This window comes from Triplophysa rosa, linkage group LG3, assembly GCF_024868665.1.
Source record: "Triplophysa rosa linkage group LG3, Trosa_1v2, whole genome shotgun sequence".
In the NCBI taxonomy this organism is placed as follows: domain Eukaryota; kingdom Metazoa; phylum Chordata; class Actinopteri; order Cypriniformes; family Nemacheilidae; genus Triplophysa; species Triplophysa rosa.
In genome coordinates, this window is record NC_079892.1 from 3,628,735 (window position 1) to 3,649,235 (window position 20,501).

Here is a 20,501-nt window from a genome sequence, read left to right on the forward strand (position 1 = left end):
CGTTGGGAACCAAACAACACTGATCCCCATTGACTTCCATTGACACAAACCACTGAGACATTTCTCAAATTATTTTATTTTGTGTTCCACGGAAGAAAGGTTTCACTGAATCCTCCTAAACTACTTTAAAACCTGACCAAAGGGATGTTTTGGTAGCATTAGACAAATGTTGCTATGACAGTGTTTCTATGCGAGACTCCATTGATTTATTCATTGCGTTCATTAAATCCGTCTCCAGACGAAGGACAAGTTTTCTGTGTGTTATTTAGTGACATTGGTAGCGATATTGCATGGGATTATGTTTAGTACCTTCTGTGTTAAATCACTCCAAGGTGAGTCTGAAGCGCAGACATCAATAACCGCTCAACTTTAATCTATTTGCCTGATTCACATTTAGATTATTCTGTTCATTTAAAGTGGTTTAATCTCTTTGTGCCAGTCTCTCTATGAGTAATACTCGTGCTCGCTCATGTTGTTCCTCTCTCTCGGGTATGTGTCAGGCTATTCTTCAGCTGTTCATTAGATTAAATGAGTATTTGCTCATCCAGACGAAGCTCTGTTTTTACACGTGCAGACGCAAGCAAAATGAAATGTCATGGGGTTTGTTGATTCTGTAGGATGTGTGACATTTTTTTTGCTTATTTAGCAGACGTTTGCATGTCCTCACCAACTTGCCGTATATTTTTACATAAGGACGCCTGGGTCTATCGTCCTGGCATTGATTCGTCCCACATAAAGAATTGTACTTTAGTATTTATTATAGACGGTTTCATATTAACAACATAAACAAACGTTACTGCGCATGCGCACTTTTGTGACCCCAACTGAACTTGCGGTACACATTCACAAACAATAAAGTGCCTGAAGTTTATTTCTGCCAACAATCAAAATAAACTGAAAATAACCGTTACATGGCTAAACTTGCCTCTCCAATATTTTGACTTTAGACTGCGATACCAAGCTCAACCACTAGATGTCAATGTACCATATAGTTTGTTTAAATGCGACCAAACTACAGGCCCCATTTAACAAATTGTTTATTTAATACAATTATTATATGGTAAAATAATAATACCGCACGTGTATTATAACAATATCGTATGATTGAACAATATGTGTATGATAACAATATCGGCATATGAACAATATGTGTATGATAACAATATCGGCGTGTCCGATATTGTAAACCCAGAAAGCACAGGTACGTCTGTAAGATGTCTGCTGGAGATCTGGAAAACATCTGCTGTGAAAAAACATCTGATAGACGTCTTAGAAAGATCAGTTTTACATACATTCTAAATCATAAGCATCTTACAGACATATTTTTGATGTCTATATGATATCTGACAGGAAGACAACTCGGAGACATATTGCAGATGAGCAAACAATAAAAAAATATGTATATATCATATAGACGTCTACATTTATGTTTGCTATCAGGGAAACATAGTAAATTGTATAGTATACTGCAGTGTGCAGTATTATAGTATAGTATTATGTAGTATTAACTATAGTGAATTGATAAACTGTTGTGAATATTTTAGTATAGCGACTGTAGTATACTTGATATTTACTATGGTAGAAAATATTCAAAAATACTATAGTATCTAGAAACTTTACCACAGTTTTCTTATAGTTAATAATAAACTACAGTATTTGTAATGTGGGTTGAATGCCTCTTGTGACATTTCAACCTACTTTTGATCTTTAATTGGTTGACTACAAACCCACCTGCCTATAATATAATCTTAATTAAGGAGAACCATTCGGTCATTAATTGTGTCTCACTGCAGGAGCCGAGTTTGAAAAATCCTACGGCTTTATTTCAAGCTCATGTTGTTCTAGATCTTTTTTAAGAGTTCTGATCTCCATTCTGTCCTCACATGCTCTCAGTGGGGCCGTTTTTGATCTGCAGTGGTAGTATTAATGTTCGGCCTGTGGGGGGCAGTAGTCTTGAGCCTTACAATTGAAATTACACTGATGTATGGGGGTCGGGGCACATTTAGTCTAAAAATGTGTTCAGGTGAGAGAGGAAACTATTTCTGATGTGGTCCGGTGGGTTTCAATTCGTTTGAAGGTACACATATCAAAAGCAGGGGGAAAAGACACACGAAATTCACATGTGCAAAAAACACATGTGATCACATGTGAAATGTGTGTTTTTGGAACATTTTGGTGTGAATTCCATGTGAATTCCCACGTGAAACCCATGGGATAACATGTAAAAACCCATGGGATAACATATGCGACATGTCTCCACATGTGATCACATGTTCTTCACGTCACCACATGTTGCACATGTCATCCCATGGGTTTTTACATGTTATCCCATGGGTTTCACGTGGGAATTCACATGGAATTCACGCCAAAATGTTCCAAAAACACACATTAAACATGTGATCACACGTGTTTTTTGCACATGTTAAACACATGTTTTATACATGTGATCACATGCGAAAAACATGTAAAAAAACATGTGAAATTCATGTGTCTTTTCTGTAAGGGAAGCGGTAGTCATAGCAACAGTCGGTGTAAAAAGTGCAATGCGTTCCTAGTGGAAGGTAAAGCTAAAGTCCTCAATACCTCAATCTTTGGAGGAAGAAAGAAACAGGAACACGTGTCTCGTGTTAAATGAATAGTAATATCTGACTGTATAATAGAGTTCAGATCTTTTCAGTACAATCTTTGGAATACGGATATTCACGGGTAATACATTCTTCTTTCTTTGTCACTGACTTTGTTTTCCATTTCAATTCTATACAACACTAGAAAGAACCGTCCCATGCCCACGTGTGAATGTGATAAATTGAATTCAATATGCACGCTATAAAAAAACCTATTGTATTGCTGTCACACTAATGCATACTGGCATTTATTTTATTCAAGATGTTTTCTCATCTTTCATCATTTCTGTCTCATACCTGTGTATTCCATATATATATGATTTTATATGGTCTTTTTATCGTATACACCTCCTCGGGGTACACAGTGATTGATCTGTTTTTATAAGGGTCCTTCAAAAAATAACAATTTCTTTTTATTGGATCTTTATAAGTCACCGTATAAACAGTCTTGTGCTTACATGAACCATTAGTCTTAATAAACAAATGCACGCTCACATGAAAAAAGAAGAACGAACGGTCGGAATATAAAACACTGAATAAAGTAAAGAATAAAGATAATGTATAGTATATCTATGTGTGCGCTTGTATATATATTTATACAGTATGTGTGTGTCTGTCAGTTTTAAAGTTCCCGTCTTTTAATGGTATTTATGAATCATACGGCTGATTCTTTTGTTTTGGCTTAAGGCCTTTTTTCTGATCCAAATACTATAACGGAGTTAATTAGGAAATAATGTGAGTTTGATGAAAATAAATCGTATTATTTTGCTCGTTTTAAACATTAGCAAACATAACAAATGTATAATAAACCATATGGCTTGAGTTCTAACACTTGAACCCCTCGCCTGTACCTGATCACCTCTTAACACCTGAACCTTTCATTTCTTATTTGCATCTGCATTTTACTCTCGTCTTTACTCCCCACCGCATCTCGCATCATATTTGTCATACTCGAAGCTCCGCGTGTGCGAGGTTAATGGTTTTTGTGTGATGGGATCTTCAAATCGCCGGAGGGGAAGATACCGTAGAGACCTGTGCAAACGTGACACGTTTCAAAAATGGATGGAGCTGAAATGGGTGATTTATTGTCGTTTGAACGAAACCGTACGAATGTCTCATTTAAATGATGAGCCATGTTTTCCAATTAAATAGTGGGTGCAAAGCCTGTCAGCGTGATGGCTCTGTTCCTCATTTATCACAACCGTGTGTGTGTGTGTGTGTGTGAACTGTACACGCAGAGACGACATCTGTCTTAAAAGAAGATCTCCTGGTGTGTGTGGATGTGGGTTTCACTGCACGTTTGAGGGCATTTGAACGTTGTCCTCATAAATATGATCCTCATAAACATGTCAGATATTTAAGGTGGTGCTGTCTAGGAAGAGAGGCTCGTAAACTGGCAGAATCAAGTTTATTTTAAATGCAATCATTTCAACATTGGGATAGATGATATTATTACCCTGGTGTGACAACAATGAAAGTCGATGGGACTAGTTTTAATTCACAGGTTTTTTTCTGTAGAAGTTAATGTGTTTTTGTGAGTTTTATTTTTTGTGTGTTTTTAAAACATAGAAGTGAGTCATCACATCCATAACAGTCCATATTCCTCATAAACTGACAATGAAAATTAAAAATAGCAACTATTGCATTTGTTGGGTATTATTGGGTATATTGCTGCACATTTTAATTCCCAGAAATTCAACAAAGTATGTTGTCTCTTAAAAACGTGCATCCGTTTTTTGTCACATCCGTAGCCCGTTCAGTTTTCCTTCGTTTAAAAACACTTGTGCATGGAGTGATATTTTTCTGATGTCATCAGGGGTTCAGTAACATATGAACAGATGGCTCAATATAATGGTAATAAATACATTCTCTGAGAATATTTGAAGTTTTGACTGAAAATGTCACATCCATAATTGGCCACGTGCACTCGAACATGTACAATCTGTGCTGTTCGCAGTTTAAGTAACCAACACCCACAGCACTCAGTGGGGTCTTTGCTGAAATGAAACTGATGCAAAGAAAGATTGGAAAGTCTTTATTTAAGCAATGAATGAAATAAAACTCTCAATTTTGTGTCTAAATTCAGTTTCCAGGTCACTATATTCTGGAATTGAACATTCGACCTTTCCAGCACCTTCCATGTTATTCACCGACTGTTTCCCTGAGATTTACTGCCGTGCGCAGGAGCAATCTGTGCTTAAACAATTCTCTCCCAGACACCTGAAACACGTCAGGGTCATGAACAAGCGCAAATAAACCTGCAACCTTTCTATCAGCTCTCGCGTCCTTTACCATTAGACTAAAACAGCAATGAGGCTGAGTCACACTTTGACATTTATTGCCACACACACACACACACACACAAACATGTTTAATCTTTCAATGTCCAAGTGATTTACAAGCAGATCATGCATGACTACAGCATCAGCCGTGACCGGAATCATCTTACCGCGCACACACACACACACACACACCAGGTGTCTGTCCTGAGAACTCTTTTACACGCAGTGGTCACGATGCAATCAAATTTCCGTGAACCCGGTGAATAAATCTATCGAAGGGTGCCTTGCTATAAAGTGGTAGTCAACGGACTCTAAATAAAATGTGTCATCACGTGTCTGTATCAATAAACAACACTGACCGCAGTGCAGAAAGAGCACAGCGACCAGATTTCCATCAATCAGATGCTGATTCATTAAAAATAGTATTAGACATTTGGTTTCTGCAAAATTCTTTAAGAAATATATTAAAGATGCTTCCCCAGCTAAAAAAAACAATACTTTACTAAAGACGACTAGTATCATTAGATGTTTACCCTTAAAACAAAAAGTATTCTAGTAGGATTTAATGGTTTTCTGCTGGTTTCCATCCACCTAATAACATCCCATCACATGCCACAGAAACTGTTATACTGTACTTATAGCTTCCATTAAAATCATATATCCTTGATGGTTTTCATTTTTTTCATCAAATTAAAAAAATAAACACAAATATGAAATGGGCATTAATATTAAAGAATGCATTCATATCATTATAACATGAAATATTAAATCACATTAAATATTTAACTATTAAAGAAATAGTCATTCATATTAAAGATAACAATAATAATATTAAATAATTAAGTATTAAATCATATTAAATAATTGAGCATTAATCTTAAATAATGATAATATCATTAATTAAATAATTAAATGTTTTATCATATTAAATAAATGGGCTTTCATTTTACATATAAGAATAAAGATCAAAGCCATCCTGCAAACCATTCGACCATCTATATTGGATTATAAATGGTCCAAAAAGGATTTATTAGGATACATTAATAATAACAGCTAACAATAGTTTGTATCAATTTAAATGTATTATGAGATAAAATATCTGTCATGGCTCTGCTTCTTTAGTCATGTTTTTCTTGGTCCTGTAGCAGAGCCATGGCAAAGTCTTTGGTTATGTGTGGAGAGAAACATATTATTGTCCTTTTGACAATAATATGCGTTCTCTCCAGTGTCTCGTCTCTGTTCCCGCCATCTCGTTTCCTCGTAATCTTTCCCTGAGTGTTTGATTAACCACACCTGCCCCTTGTCGTTATCCCTCGTTTGTGTTCCCTTTATATACCCTCATGTTTCATTGTCCTGTGCTCGTGTATTACGTATGTATCCCTGTACCATGTCGCTTGGATGTACTATGTTACATTTTGTATGTTCTGTTTACCTCGTCGAGTGTTCCTTGTTCCTAGCCGTGCCCGTGTTCCGTGAGTGTTGTGTTTTACCCTTGTCGTGTGTTTGATTTAAGACGTTTGGTCGTGTCCTTTAGTTTAGTTTTTACTTTTCTTGTTTTCGTTTTGTCCCCCTCGTGGGAAGTCTTTTATTTTCAAGTTTGTTTTCGTGTCACCCCCTCGTGGGTATTTTGTTTGTTCTTTATTTATTAAAGTAAATAAAGAATAAAATTAACAGCTTTTAGGTTTCCGCCAGGGGAACTACGGGAATCGGGAGTTCGCCGGGGCATTCTCGGCGGTGGCTGAGAAGGCTGAGTTCAACGAGGCAGAGTTGAAGACATATTCAACTGCTGCCTCACTCAGCGCCTCACCCCGTCTGAGAAGAGGCTGCTGGGTCCCCTAGGGTTCTGGCAATGGTCAGGTTCGTGGCCAACCGGGACGATCCCGGGGGTGGGGTTCCACGTGGGACTTCCACCTCGCGGCGATCACGCCGGAGGGCCTCGACCTACTGCCGCTGCCCGGGGGGACTCGTACCCTCCGGCTTGAGCTCCACGGTCCCCGTTCACTCTTGGCGCCGGTAGCGAGCGGGAGGGAGGGGATCCAGGGATGACGTCGGCTGATTCCTCCCTGCGGAACTCCCTCCGGTCCCCACGGATTCGCCAAGGTCGGCTATGGATCCGGTGGTGCGGAGAAGGAGGGAGAGGCGCAGCGGAGGAGCGTCCACGCCGGTGCACGCGTCCAGTCCGTGCGCCGAATCAGGCCGGCTCACTCCACAGCCGGCGTCCCAGTCCGGATCCAGGCCGGCGTCCAGTCCGGTGATCCAGCCGGCTCCAGTCCGGTGATCCAGCCGGCGTCCAGTCCGGTGTCAGCGCTCCAGCCGGCGTCCACGTACGCGCCTCATGTCCAGTCCGCCGGCCTCCAGCCGGCGTCAAGCCCTGTCCAGCCGGCCTTCCAGCCGGCGTCAACTCAGCGGCCTCCGTCGGCTCACGTCCGCGCCTTCCAGCCGGCGTCAAGCCCTGTCCAGCCGGCCTTCCAGCCGGCGTCAAGCCCTGTCCAGCCGGCCTTCCAGCCGGCGTCAAGCCCTGTCCAGCCGGCCTTCCAGCCGGCGTCAAGCCCTGTCCAGCCGGCCTTCCAGCCGGTCCCTGGGAGACTCCCAGGGTCAAAGACTGTCCCTCCCAGGACTTATCCTAAGTCCCCTAGGACTCAGCGCCCTCGAGCGCAGCCGGGGACTGGGACTATTCCCCACCCCCATGGACTGCCCCCTATGAGCCCTTGTTTTGCCCCACCCCCCCTCCCATGTTTGTTGTTCTTGTTGTCCCACCCAAGTCCCTTTGTTATTTTGTCTTGTCTCCCACTTATTCTGTTTTCCATGTTTTGTCTGGTCTTGTCTTTGTCTCAGTCTGTCCTTGTCCTGTCCGTCTACCCCTTGGTGAGCACCTGGAGGTGCTCATTAAAGGGGGGGCTTCTGTCATGGCTCTGCTTCTTTAGTCATGTTTTTCTTGGTCCTGTAGCAGAGCCATGGCAAAGTCTTTGGTTATGTGTGGAGAGAAACATATTATTGTCCTTTTGACAATAATATGCGTTCTCTCCAGTGTCTCGTCTCTGTTCCCGCCATCTCGTTTCCTCGTAATCTTTCCCTGAGTGTTTGATTAACCACACCTGCCCCTTGTCGTTATCCCTCGTTTGTGTTCCCTTTATATACCCTCATGTTTCATTGTCCTGTGCTCGTGTATTACGTATGTATCCCTGTACCATGTCGCTTGGATGTACTATGTTACGTTTTGTATGTTCTGTTTACCTCGTCGAGTGTTCCTTGTTCCTAGCCGTGCCCGTGTTCCGTGAGTGTTGTGTTTTACCCTTGTCGTGTGTTTGATTTAAGACGTTTGGTCGTGTCCTTTAGTTTAGTTTTTACTTTTCTTGTTTTCGTTTTGTCCCCCTCGTGGGAAGTCTTTTATTTTCAAGTTTGTTTTCGTGTCACCCCCTCGTGGGTATTTTGTTTGTTCTTTATTTATTAAAGTCTTGTCTGTTAACCCCTTCACTGCCTGCCTGCATTTGGGTTCTTCTGCCACGATCACGACAATATCCATATTAAATATTGTATGTGTTTTGAAAATAACTAAAATGAAATGTAAACCTGGATATAGAATAATGTACTTTTTTACCAAAATAAATATAAAGAATATTAACAAATGACAAAAGTTATCAATTAAAACACTGAAATATGTTGTTTTTTGGTTAAGAGTGTGAGATTCATTGTGTTCTATGAGCTTTTAATTATTTAACATTATTTAAACATCAAATGAAGCACTGAACAACAAGACACGGTCTCCATCACTTTAGAAATCCACCGTACAGTGATGCAGCTTCTTTCACTTTGACCTAAATGTCTGCTGTTGTTTCTGGGCTCCTACTTGAGCAATCTAAATGCAGATATCGATTTACTCTCACATTAAAACACGCAAAGTCCGTTTCTCTGCTGCGTGAAAGCTTCAAGCGATTCTCCGGAGAGCAGCTCCTCTTCTTTTTTCATTAAATCAATGACTGCGGTAACCTCCAACAGGACCCTGAGCCAGCGCGAGGGCGGAGAGATTCCTTAAATGCCCTACAGCAATATTATTGGCCTTCGATTACTCACACCAAATCTGAACATCAGAAACAACGTATCTTCTCTTAATCGATAAGGATCTAGGCTACTCAAGCCTGCTAAAACATCCAGATGGGTGTTATGTGACAAGTATGTGTGCGTGCGTGCGCGTGAGTTACTGACCTATACTTATAGAGACTGTAGTGCTAAAGCTCTGTCGCTGAGGATGAAACCACATTTGGACCACTGACCGGTGTGGTTGGGGGGATGAGGGGGGTTCTGGCACCTTTCGGCAGCACCTGAGCTCTGTGACACAGCTGCTAATTACTGCAGCCTGCACACACACACACACACACGCACACACACTGTGATCTCGCTCGTCTCTAATCAGCAATCACGAGCTCCTAACGCTTCTAGCCCTTCATGATCCCAGATGCTCCAGACATTTCTACCAATTTGCTGGGCAGCGTTTTGGCTGTGATTTTCATCAAAACATGCATGTTCCCAATCTGTTCTTTTAATGGAGCTCAGCCCCTATAGACGGATATTTAAATGAGTGTATACAACCGATATTTCGATACGTATCGATGCTGAAAAATCTGAAACGGTTCCAATACGCATGTCCCACGTATCGATACCAGCTGCGCGTTCCCGCTCACTCTTTTTTCCGACAATGAGTTGACACACACTGCATGTGAACGCTGTGTCAACAGAGCCCCGCATCCTCTCACAGACTTGACTCGTTTGAGGCAGTTAAAAAGTGTTAATGTTAGAAAAGATGGCCTCAGTAGTCTCAGTAACACATCTGGCGCTTGGTGAACGCTCGTTTACGCTTCCCATGTTTACCATAGCGCTCTATGTATGTGCGCGGATCAATAATTTCATCCACTCGTTTTATTCGCCCTGGTTACATGTTGTTTATGTTTTTACAGAGTCTCCGCAACAGTTCTCATGTTTAATGCACGCGTTTCTGTCTTTATGTGCGCTCATCAATGATTTCATCCACTCGTCTTGTTCGCTCTGGTTAAGTTGATGTTTGAAATAATGCTGGTGCGGGTAAAGTCTCCGCAACAGTTCTCGCGTGTGATACACGTTTGCACTCCAGTGTTTACCATAGCGCTCTATGTGTGTGCGCTGTTCAATGATTTCATCCACTCGTCTCATTCGCTCCGGTTAAACGTTGTTAATGTTAGAAAGATGTCCAGTGCGGAGTCTCTGCAACAGTTCTTGCGTTTAAAGTTTGCGTTTCTGTTTATATGTGCGCTGATCAATGATTAAATGTGAATAAAAGCCAAATAAAAAAATTGTAATCATATAAATGTAGGCTATTAACTAACATTAACGAACAATGAATGAGCAATACATTTGTTCAAGTTTTTTTTTAATCTCTTTTAAATGTTAGTTAAAAAATACAACTATTTATGTAAGCTCTGGTCCATTAATACTGACAAATACAACTTTGATTTTAAATAATAAATGTATTAGTAAAATGAACATTAGATTGACAATTAATAAATAGTGTAAAAATATACCTCATTGTCTAATCTTGTTCAATTTAACTTTAAATAAAATGTAAAAAATTTAGGGCCTTATTGTTATGGAAGTTTTTTCCCCGTGGTATCGAAAATGATATCGAATATCGATATTTTTTTAGGTATTGTATCGAAGTTAGAAATTCCAGTATCGTGACAACACTAAACCAAGTGAACATCGATTTATGTACTGCTGTACAGAATTAAACAGAAGTCTGCTTTAAATATTGACTATTTAAATATTACATGTAAATGTAAATGTAAATAAACCACCCTGTAAAATAACTAAATCTATCATCAATCGCCCTAAAACTATAGAGTAGTGAATGTCAACATTTTTTGCCCTTCAAGTGTGCTGTAAGTATACTTCTTTTAAACAAATAGATAAGGAAGTATACTTTGTCTACTTTTTATGCACAATATACTTAAAATTACACTTGACTTTGAAGTATTTTTGGTCTATACTAAACAAAAATCTAAAAAAAAAGGTATGTTGTAGTATTCTAAATACACTTAATTGTGTTTACTCTTTGGATTAAGTGGCCTGTAACATATATTTCACATAGTTTTACATATTTTTCAAGTTTAGATAAGTCAGCTTTGGGGTGGTTAAGTACACTTCACATTTCAAGTATTAAAATCAATACCTAAATAGCAACATTGACGTAGTAGTATACTTAATGTGCAAAAATAATATGAATAGTAAACTATTAGTAAGTTCACTTAAAGAAAACATAAAAACTTGAGTGTGCTTTCATAAACTTAAAATGTGCTACAAGTATTGAACCAGTAAACTAGCCGTATAAGTTCAAATGCAGGGAAGCTGCACTAAATAAAAACATAGTTGTAAACTACTCTTGTAACACCTGAAGTATACTTAAAATTGTGTTCATTTTGTCCAAAGCAGTATTGAAATAGTACACTAACGAGTATACTACAAGTACATTGATGTTACAACAAAACACAAAGTACCAATTTTAACTTTACTTAAATATGCTTGATAAAATAAACGTGAAGTATACTTAGAGTCTTCACATCCTGCTAGCAAACAATAAATAAAGTGGATGTAAATATCAAATTATCGTGCGTAAAATGTAAATATTAATGTTAATTAAATGAATATATGGTAAATACCATATTTAATATAGTCTGTGGAAGTGCAGGACCAAAATGTTAATTTTAGGTGAAATGCAGTACATACACTGTTAATATACATTGCTGGTTTTGTGCTATGGTCTGGATGTGGAAGACTTCCTCTCTCTCTCTCTCTCTCTCTCTAATTAGAGCAACAATATAACACATGACGCGAATGTAGGCCTGTGTATGTCAGGAGAAACCTGTGGCACTTAAACATCTGTGAGTGTGTTGTTGTTTTCGCACACCTCAGGCTGAACACATCTGGGTGATGTGGTTTAAATTTAGACCTATTTTGAAAAAGTTTAGTTCCAGGATCAGATAGCTCTGGTTTAGTTCAGCTTTAGGAATCTTGTATAATGTCTGTCAGTAAAGTCTCTGGACTTCTGTCAGGGCGATATATTGATCCTTCAGCTCTGTGTGTTTGACTGACAGGCAGCGGGAACACTGTTTACAACATTCTCACTGCCATGTTAGCATGCATGAATTACCATCACGTTTATTAAAAAAGAAGGATAGTTTGCCCAAATTTGGTCAAAATCTCATTCAAACTCCAATCTGATGTGTCAAAAGTACCAGACATATGGTTACGGCAACAGTGATGGAAAGTGACGGTGTGTTTGTGCCCTTTCATGAAGGTGAGGCAGATTTTTAGATGACTTTAATCTTCCAGACGCTGCTGAGCGACGGTAATTATGAGCCCTCCAGAAAGAGAAGATTAACACTCTGCTTTTCAATTAACAGCATGGAAATGTGATTATACAGCAGCACGCTTCTCAAGGGGCGAAAGTTTGTCCTGGCCACTTGATTCCTCTCGGCTGCCTTTGTTTTAATGGCTCTCGGTGAAACTAACAGCGGAGAGCATTTCTGGCTTCATTAGAGATGAAGCTCCCACTTATTATCGTTTGTAATCTCGCAAATTTCAGAGCTGGGAAACCAATGCGTGTGTCTGCGGATTAGACTCGAGGATTAACGTCGACGCAACAATGAGAAACCCACAATTAAAACAGATTAATTATGGGGAAATTTACCTCGCAGGGGGCAAAAAAAGAAAAACGCTCCCATGGCCCTGGAGGAAACAACAAGCGGTGAACAGGAGAGCTTATGAAGTTCAGATAAATGAGCTGGCAGATGTTCGGCTCAGGATGTCCTCTGAGTTGCTCTTGTTGTTGTTTTGGTTTCGGAAAGGGCTGATTCCTCGGATGAGAGTGGTCCTTTTTAACCAAATGGCATTTGCGATGTTTTTAACGTCTGTAACGTTACTTGGTTTAGAGGGAGACGGTTTTTGTAGGGTTTCATTTTTTATCCCTGTGGATTGTGAAAACATTCTTTTCAAATAAAGATAATATAATTCAATAAAATATATATATATATATATATATATGTATATATATTTAAATAACATGCACTTGTGCACAATAAAAAACACATTTATTTAAAAAATGATATTTATTTAAAAATAGAAATGTTCAAAAGCTAAATATTTATTTATTTTATAAACTGCATCACTTTTTAAAGGTCCAGTGTATGAAATTTAGTGGTGAGATTGGGAATTGCAACCAACTGCTCACTCCCCCCTCTCTTTCGAAGCACTACGGTGGCTGACACAGAACTAAGATGTTGTCGTGTTTTCGCTTCTTTGCCGAAGGAGATAACGTATTTACGAAACACACTCTGTAGAGAAGTTTGTCCGTTCAGGGCTACTGTAGAAACAACATGGCGAATTCCATGTAAGGGGACCCGCGGTGCATGTAGATAGAAATAACTCATAATGCTTCATTATAGAAGGTCTTCATACACCTGTGAAGACATAGTTAGGCTATGTATATAATATTGCATTTCTGTCAATAGAATCCTCAAAAATGACATACTGCACACTAAAAGGTTTAAACCTGCAGCCACATGGTTTATAGTCCAGATCTTTAACCTCAAACCTACATTACACTTTAAGTATACAAATAAGTGATTTACACAATAAGCAGAAGCTGACGTCACCTGTCAGGACTCAAGAATCATTATAGCATCTGCTTCTGCTTCTACTCAGTCGTTACCTCTTCTGAACCTACATAACATCTGGTTTAAAGACAGACATTTGTTTGAAATTCCTCCTCTCGGCGCAGAAATAGTCTCGCATAACCAGACCGAAGTTATCGGTGCTTTCTTTGGCGAAGGCCCGCCCAAGAGGCTATATGACTGACAGGAAAAGCAACCAATCACGTTTTGTTTTGTGCCGCGTCATGTTTAGAGGCGTGGAAATGTCCCCGCAGTAACAGACCGGTGTACATTCATGAACGTGTCAAACGTTTACAGCAACAACATGATTATAAGTTTATGCCGTGAACCTCGCATACTTTTAAGAATCAAGCGTTTAGTCGATCGTGATGAATTCTCATAGCAACTGTTGTAAACACGACAGCTTACTTCTTAGATCAGACGTCTTCCTGTTGTTTCCAGGCGGACCGTTAAAGAACCGGAACTCCTGTGAAATTCAACCAATCAGATGACGGCTTCGAACGTGCTGAAGTGTTTCCAGAAAAGTGTTCCTTGTGCATCAGACGTTAAGCCAACGGTCCGTGGGCGTGACGTCTGAGGCTGAGACTAGCGCAGAAATGCCGAACAAAGATGGAGAAACAACAGTGAGAGCAGCACGACATTTAAAGTTTGCAGGTGATTCTCCTATCCAGAGACAAACACACACACCTTTGAGGGACCTTGTTTGAGAGCTTGGGATCCCAATCTAACTTAGGAAGAACTCTCTCTCTCTCTCTCTCTCTCTCTCTCTCTCTCTCGCTCGCTTCACTTGTTAGAAGGGTTCTAAGGCATGTGTCATTTGGCAAATGTTCCAGCACAATGAAAGGAAGGGTAAATATTTTCCGGGCAAATTTTGCCATCTGGTAGGCAGCTGGGACTTTTTGGTGGTGTAAGAGAGAGAGAGAGGAAGCGATGACACACTTTGCAAAAACTTTCCGTGCACACAATATACTTTGGCATCACTGTGTTTTTACAGCAGTTCAGCATGAACACCAGGGGTCGCTAGCCTCTCAAGATGCTGTGGGTGTGGTCAAAAAGATGCAGATGTAAGAAGCACACAACATTTCCAATGTTGAATGTGAAGCAAAAGGCAAAAAATTGCATTTTATGGAGGCAGATAGAATCCTGTTAATCTAATGTCTGTCTTGATACATTAAAGGTGTAGTTCATCCAAAAATACAAATGTTTTATCATTTATTCACCATCTTGTTATTCAAACCCTGTAGGTGACACTTTCTACAGTGGAACACAAAAGAGGATATTTTGAGAAAGGTCTCAGTGGTTTTGTGTCCACACAATGGGGCGTCAATGTGCTGCTATAACAGGCCTTTTCTGAAACATCACACACACGTTGCACCTAAAAAGTCTAGACATAAGAGATATAAAAGATATATTCTAGATGTTTTTATGAGCAGGGAGTTCTCAGTCGGCGGATAAGAGTGTCTTCTATGCTGACTGTGCATTATTGCTAATATTTTTATGCAGAATATCAAAGACATCTGGACAGACAATCTGTTTGTCTTTTAAACGTTTTTAACCTCTAACATTTTGCAGTGATGTTGTCCAAAACGTTTTCATGAATTAACCATCAGAATTACTCATAGAGTTAATAAATTGCCAAATGTCTAGAGGCTCACAGGGTCACAACAACTTATAAAAGTTATTTTGAAAAATATGGCTGTGTGTATTAAAAACTAATTCATGTTTGGTCATTGTAATTTTGTATTTTATTTATTTTACTGTAATGATCTGCACTGTATGATCACACAGATTTGTTAACATATTGCAGAAGAATGAAATCAAAACCTAGATACCAAGATACCTGATATTATACAGGTTTATAAGATCTGTATAATCTGTTATAAGATCTCCTCTTTTAATAGACATTAACAGACAGTTACTCTCTCTCTCTCTCTCTCTCTCTCTCTCTCTCTCTCTCTCTCTCTCAGCATGAACCAACAGACTCAAGCTGCTGTCAAACACCTGTCAGGAACACGGGTGAAGAGAGATGCACACATCACACAGAGACATTGAGAAAGAGGTTTTGACCCACTTCTGCTCACTGAAACGTCACCTGACTCACAGAAAGACAGCAGGCAGATATAGGACGTGGAATATTTACAGATCTGCTTCCGAAAACCATTAGGAGACAGTAAATATTTTGATCCTCTGTGAGTTATCGCATCTCAGTAAAGCTACAATAATTTGCTTTACATTTTAACCTACATTTGAACTCACTATTATGAATAAATCTCTTTTGCATCCTCGATGCTTCTGTTAAAACTCTATTAGTATGTTTCAGTATTTCTGTATTGTATGTATAATGAACTAAGTTATAGCCAAATACAAGAGTTCAATAACATATTGGACACCCATGCATGTTCCGAAGAACATGTAAGAACAACTTAGCAGGGTATCACAATTCTGACCCAAGCTACTGGGGCCGACAGTAAAGCCAATTTTACAATCCATCGGTCCTCTTAGTGAGCGTGACTCCAGACACACTCACAGCTCTGCTATTGATCTGCTGCACTGAATGGCAAAATAACAATAATAAAACCACATAAAATTTATATCGCGTGAAACTTTGGTATCGGCAGGTTGTCACTGCCAGAGTTCAGATGAATATCACTGATATATTAACTGTAACAGGAATAATCTTTAAATGATTTATGGCTCATACAACATGTTTTTCCAACTAGCTCACTACTGACCCCTAAAGGTCGTTACATACATGTTCACGTGCAGATACCTTTTCTTCCAAAATGATAAACAACAACATGCCATGGTTCCATTCAGCTAAGGGTTACCTCATTAACTTCACGAAATGATGTTCAAATTTCTTAGATCCCGAGGCCTGAGTAGTATCAGCAAAAATACTGTTTCATTTATGTGCACATGAAATGGATCCATCAGACCATCTGGGTTAATTATAGCCTTTAGCACACTTTCCGTCTGCCTGTAACTCTTTCTGATATAATGGAAAATGTATAGAAAACAACAATGGCATGTGTGTGCTGTGTGGGTGAAGTCAAATGTAATTTACACCTTCACTCAATTCTTGAGCAGAGGCAAGAATTCAAGGAAAGGCTGTGGGCGATGCTCTTCTATTCAGAGCTACTGTCACAGTAGAAATTATATTTCTTCGTCTATTCAACAATGTGTGAAAGTATATGTATAAACATTTTGATTTGATCTGTCATTTGAATAAAATAGTTTTGATTTATTTATGAACATGCAGAATATGGCCAGCAGATGGCAGTGCAACAAATTTACATTTTTACATTTACTTCTTTATTATAGGCCTATAGGAAGATACTTGGCATAAATAGTGGCATAAACTGTCATTCTTGCATTCGCACGAGTGTTTGTCATGTTGGCTTGTTACAAAAAAACAACAGGAAAAAGGAAAGAAATGCATAATTAATTGCGCAGGGCACACTTCCATTGTTAACCTATTTTACATTGTATTTTTTCCTAAACACGTTTTGTTATATTCATTAGTGTACACAAGTGCAAAATAACTTTATTTAAAAAGCAATTCTGTAATGACAGGGTCACTGGCCATGAGCGCGATCCATTTGCACCCAGTGTCCAGCAGATGGTAGCACAATTCCTCAAAACGCTCATTTACATCTGTTTATGCTGCAACCATGAAAATGAAAGCACATTATTAAAGACGTGTTGTTTAAAACGCAATAGTTTAAACAACTCAGAGAATGATGATTGTGGTGCTGGGAGCGAAATTCATTATTTGAGAAAGAAAGGAGAGCATGACGGAGCCGTCTGCTTCCTGTCGCGGCGTGATGACGTCACCCGGCTCTCTGCATTGTTTTGACTCGGACATTTGTTCTCTATTAAATTTCCCCGCAAAACGCGTGGAAACGCGAACAAACCTGCGGGTTTACATCAGACTGCACCTTCAGATTACAAGTCAGGTGAGAAGGTTAATGTTTGTCGGGTTTTACGTTATTCTGCTGTATCTGTCGGGTTGTGAGAAAATACAGGCTGTGACAGCCTTTACAAAACCCACTGTGGATTTACCATGGTATCGGATGATAATACCTCGATACTTTATTATATATTATGTTTTATGATTATTATAATCATTTACTGTGGGATTACTTGGTATTTCGATGTCCAAAATGTAATAGTGTCATATACAGGAAGAAATTATGATAATACCAAGGTACTTTTTTGTAAGATTACAAACATATATTTTTATACATTTGTAAATATTGTATTATTTATTGTCATTGTATCCACTGGGCAGTTTTGTAATATTACACAATGATGTAATTATATGAAATATAATAGGATCACACACATTAGATCTCTAATGTACTTTTGTAACGTTACAGCATTGTATTTTATTGCGTATGACTGAATTATTATTGAATGCTGAGTATCAAAGTTACATGGGAATTTTTTTCTTACACACTGCTGTGTGTGACACTAAAGGTCAGAGGTCATGGAGGAGCAGAGCGGGTCACCAGGGGTCAACACGGACAACAGCAGTCAGCGGAATGGAGATGAGGTAAGCAGATCACATGATCAGTCACCCAGAAGGTCGCTGCACAGGTTCCTCAGCGTTAACGAGGATTGAAATGATGTTTTGGTCAGAAACCTCGCAGGAGCAACTGGACCAAAGGCAGGAGAAGGAAGAAGCCGCTGAAAGACAGCAACGCCCCAAAAGCTCCGCTAACAGGGTACGTCCGGTTCATGAACGAGCGCCGCGAGCAGCTGAGGGCGGAAAGGCCAGACATGCCGTTCCCAGAGATCACCAGGATGCTCGGGAACGAGTGGAGCAAACTGCCCCCGGAGGAGAAACAGGTCAGGACACACACGTGGTCTCTGAAAACCCAAAAGTAATTTACACACAGTGCCATAGATGAACATGTCTCTGGTTTTGTCTCAGCGGTACCTGGTTGAAGCAGATAGAGATAAGGAACGTTACATGAGAGAGCTGGAGCAGTATCAGAAGACTGAGGCCTATAAACACTTCAGCAGGAAAGTGCAAGAAAAACAAAAAGGAAAGAGACACAGGGGAGGTACGAGCCACACTTTTCAGATCTGTCTTGGCCTTAAGAACTTGAACTCGTTCTTGATCATATTAAAACAATATCATGTCTAATACAAACTTTCTTTATCAGATGCTGGAAGACAGGCACCTGGTGAATCCCTTCATGAGGTGAAACATAAATAATGATCATTTTTGCATCATTTTCACATCCATTTTGAGGATAGGTCAGTGAGCTTGAGGTGAAATAGTAAACGTAGTACCGAAAAATGATCAAATGATCATAATTATTAATTGTTCAAACAGTGCAAGGAACGCTTAGATCATGACATCAGACGCTTTCATTGTCCTGAAACCCCGCCTAGCTTTCTGTAATCATTTCACTGGCGCAGATCCTGCGCCGACCTATCTGTGACAGATCTCTGACAGTTTGAGCCTCGGCCTTTTCTCAATATAAATGATGTCTGAGCACTCACCCTCTTCTCTCTCTCTCTGTCTCTCAGAAGGATCTAGAGATAAAGGATCGCTCCGTGTTTGATATTCCCATTTTCACCGAAGAGTTTCTGAACCACAGTAAAGGTGAGAGCGGCGTGCCGTCAAGTGTGTGAGCGTACCTGTAATAGCGGCACACATCTTATCATGCTTGTGTGTGTTTTAGCGCGCGAGGCTGAATTGCGACAGCTCAGAAAGACAAACATGGAATATGAGGAGCGTAACGCGGCGCTGCAGAAGCACGTGGAGAGCATGCGTTCGGCCGTGGACCGTCTGGAAGGAGACGTGCTGCAGGAACGCACGAGAAACAGCCTCCTGCACCAGCACCTGGAAACGCTGCGCTCGGCTCTCACGCACAGCTTCTCTACCGTCCCTCTACCTGGTAAGACAAAATGACGCACTGTAAGATATTGTGTAGATTATGGTTACGGAGTGCTTTGCAAATGTATTTGATTGATTATTTCAAAATGGACTATTCTGGCCTTGCCGCTGCAGGCAGCGGAGAGACGCCCACCTTGGAATCCGTCGACTCCTACATGAAGAGGCTTCACAACATCATTCTGTCCAACCCACAGGAGCACCAGCACCTGATTAACACCGTCAGGGATGTAGTCAACCGCCTGGACAGGTAACCACACTCCATCATGTCCTCAGATTTTCGGTGCTTTGGCAAAATCCATCTGATAAAACTGCTTTCTCCGCCTGCAGGTAATTGGGAAGCCCCGCCCCTCACTCAGTAGCCCCTCCTCCATCCCTGCGACAGCCACATATGTCCCGCAATTATTCAGCTGTTTCCTATTTATTTTTTTACAATGCTGCTTTTATCCGCTTTTATTTAGCATTTGACGTTTGCCACTCATTTTCTGCCACGTTAGAGAGCGGACAAACAAATGAACCGTGCGTGTCGATTTGTAGGTTCCTCTGCATGCACACATGCCTGTTTATTATTTTGATTTTAAGCTGAATTTTATACTTGTCGTTTTTTCATATCGTGTAAGGACGTTGAGATGTCGTATTTGTGTGAAGAACGAACGCTTCGACTGTAGCTGGTGTCTTTTGTGATTGTAATTTTGAAGCCAATTTCCTATATGTTCTTGACCGCTTAATAAAGCTCGTTTACAGCAGACGTATGAAGACGTTGATGAGTTCTCTCTCTCCTACAGCTCATTTGCTAGATAGTGTCTATTCATTTACTAGATATAGTTCCCTTTGGGATGGATTCTTAACTACTGAACTGCGCAGATCTGGCAGGCCAGTACAGAACAGCTGTACTCCAACTGGGTCAAGGCTGGTGTGAAGTGATTAAAAGGGTGCCAAGGGGTTTGAATATTAACAAAACTGAATCTGTCTGGCGCGATACAAAGAT

General features: G+C 40.0%; 1 protein-coding gene and 1 long non-coding RNA gene across 3 annotated transcripts; both read left to right on the forward strand.

Annotated features, from left to right (window-relative positions):
* The first annotated feature begins 237 nt into the window (after nt 1-237).
* LOC130552125 (uncharacterized) lies at nt 238-15,813 on the forward strand. The gene is made up of 3 exons (XR_008962683.1): nt 238-332; nt 14,047-14,259; nt 15,573-15,813. It is a non-coding gene; the product is annotated as an uncharacterized LOC130552125 (long non-coding RNA).
* A 1,611-nt stretch (nt 15,814-17,424) lies between these two features.
* Nucleotides 17,425-20,261, forward strand: hmg20a (high mobility group 20A). 2 transcript variants are annotated; one of them, XM_057329878.1, is made up of 9 exons: nt 17,425-17,561; nt 18,085-18,160; nt 18,247-18,456; nt 18,542-18,674; nt 18,777-18,814; nt 19,147-19,222; nt 19,302-19,517; nt 19,631-19,763; nt 19,844-20,261. In XM_057329878.1, the coding sequence occupies exons 2-9, from the start codon at nt 18,095-18,097 to the stop codon at nt 19,845-19,847; spliced, it is 876 nt and encodes a 291-aa protein (XP_057185861.1). In that variant the 5' UTR covers nt 17,425-17,561; nt 18,085-18,094; the 3' UTR covers nt 19,848-20,261. The 2 variants fall into 2 exon arrangements, with proteins under 2 accessions (XP_057185861.1, XP_057185862.1); XM_057329879.1 differs by having other exon boundaries at nt 19,150-19,222.
* The last annotated feature ends 240 nt before the right edge of the window (nt 20,262-20,501 follow it).

Excerpts from the sequence above, each read along its gene's own strand:
- hmg20a (XM_057329878.1), top strand. The coding sequence starts at position 18,095 with ATGGAGGAGCAGAGCGGGTCACCAGGGGTCAACACGGACAACAGCAGT. Across the intron at positions 18,457-18,541 it reads TGCCCCCGGAGGAGAAACAG|CGGTACCTGGTTGAAGCAGA; the intron begins GTCAGGACACAC and ends GTTTTGTCTCAG. Across the intron at positions 18,675-18,776 it reads AGGAAAGAGACACAGGGGAG|ATGCTGGAAGACAGGCACCT; the intron begins GTACGAGCCACA and ends TTTCTTTATCAG.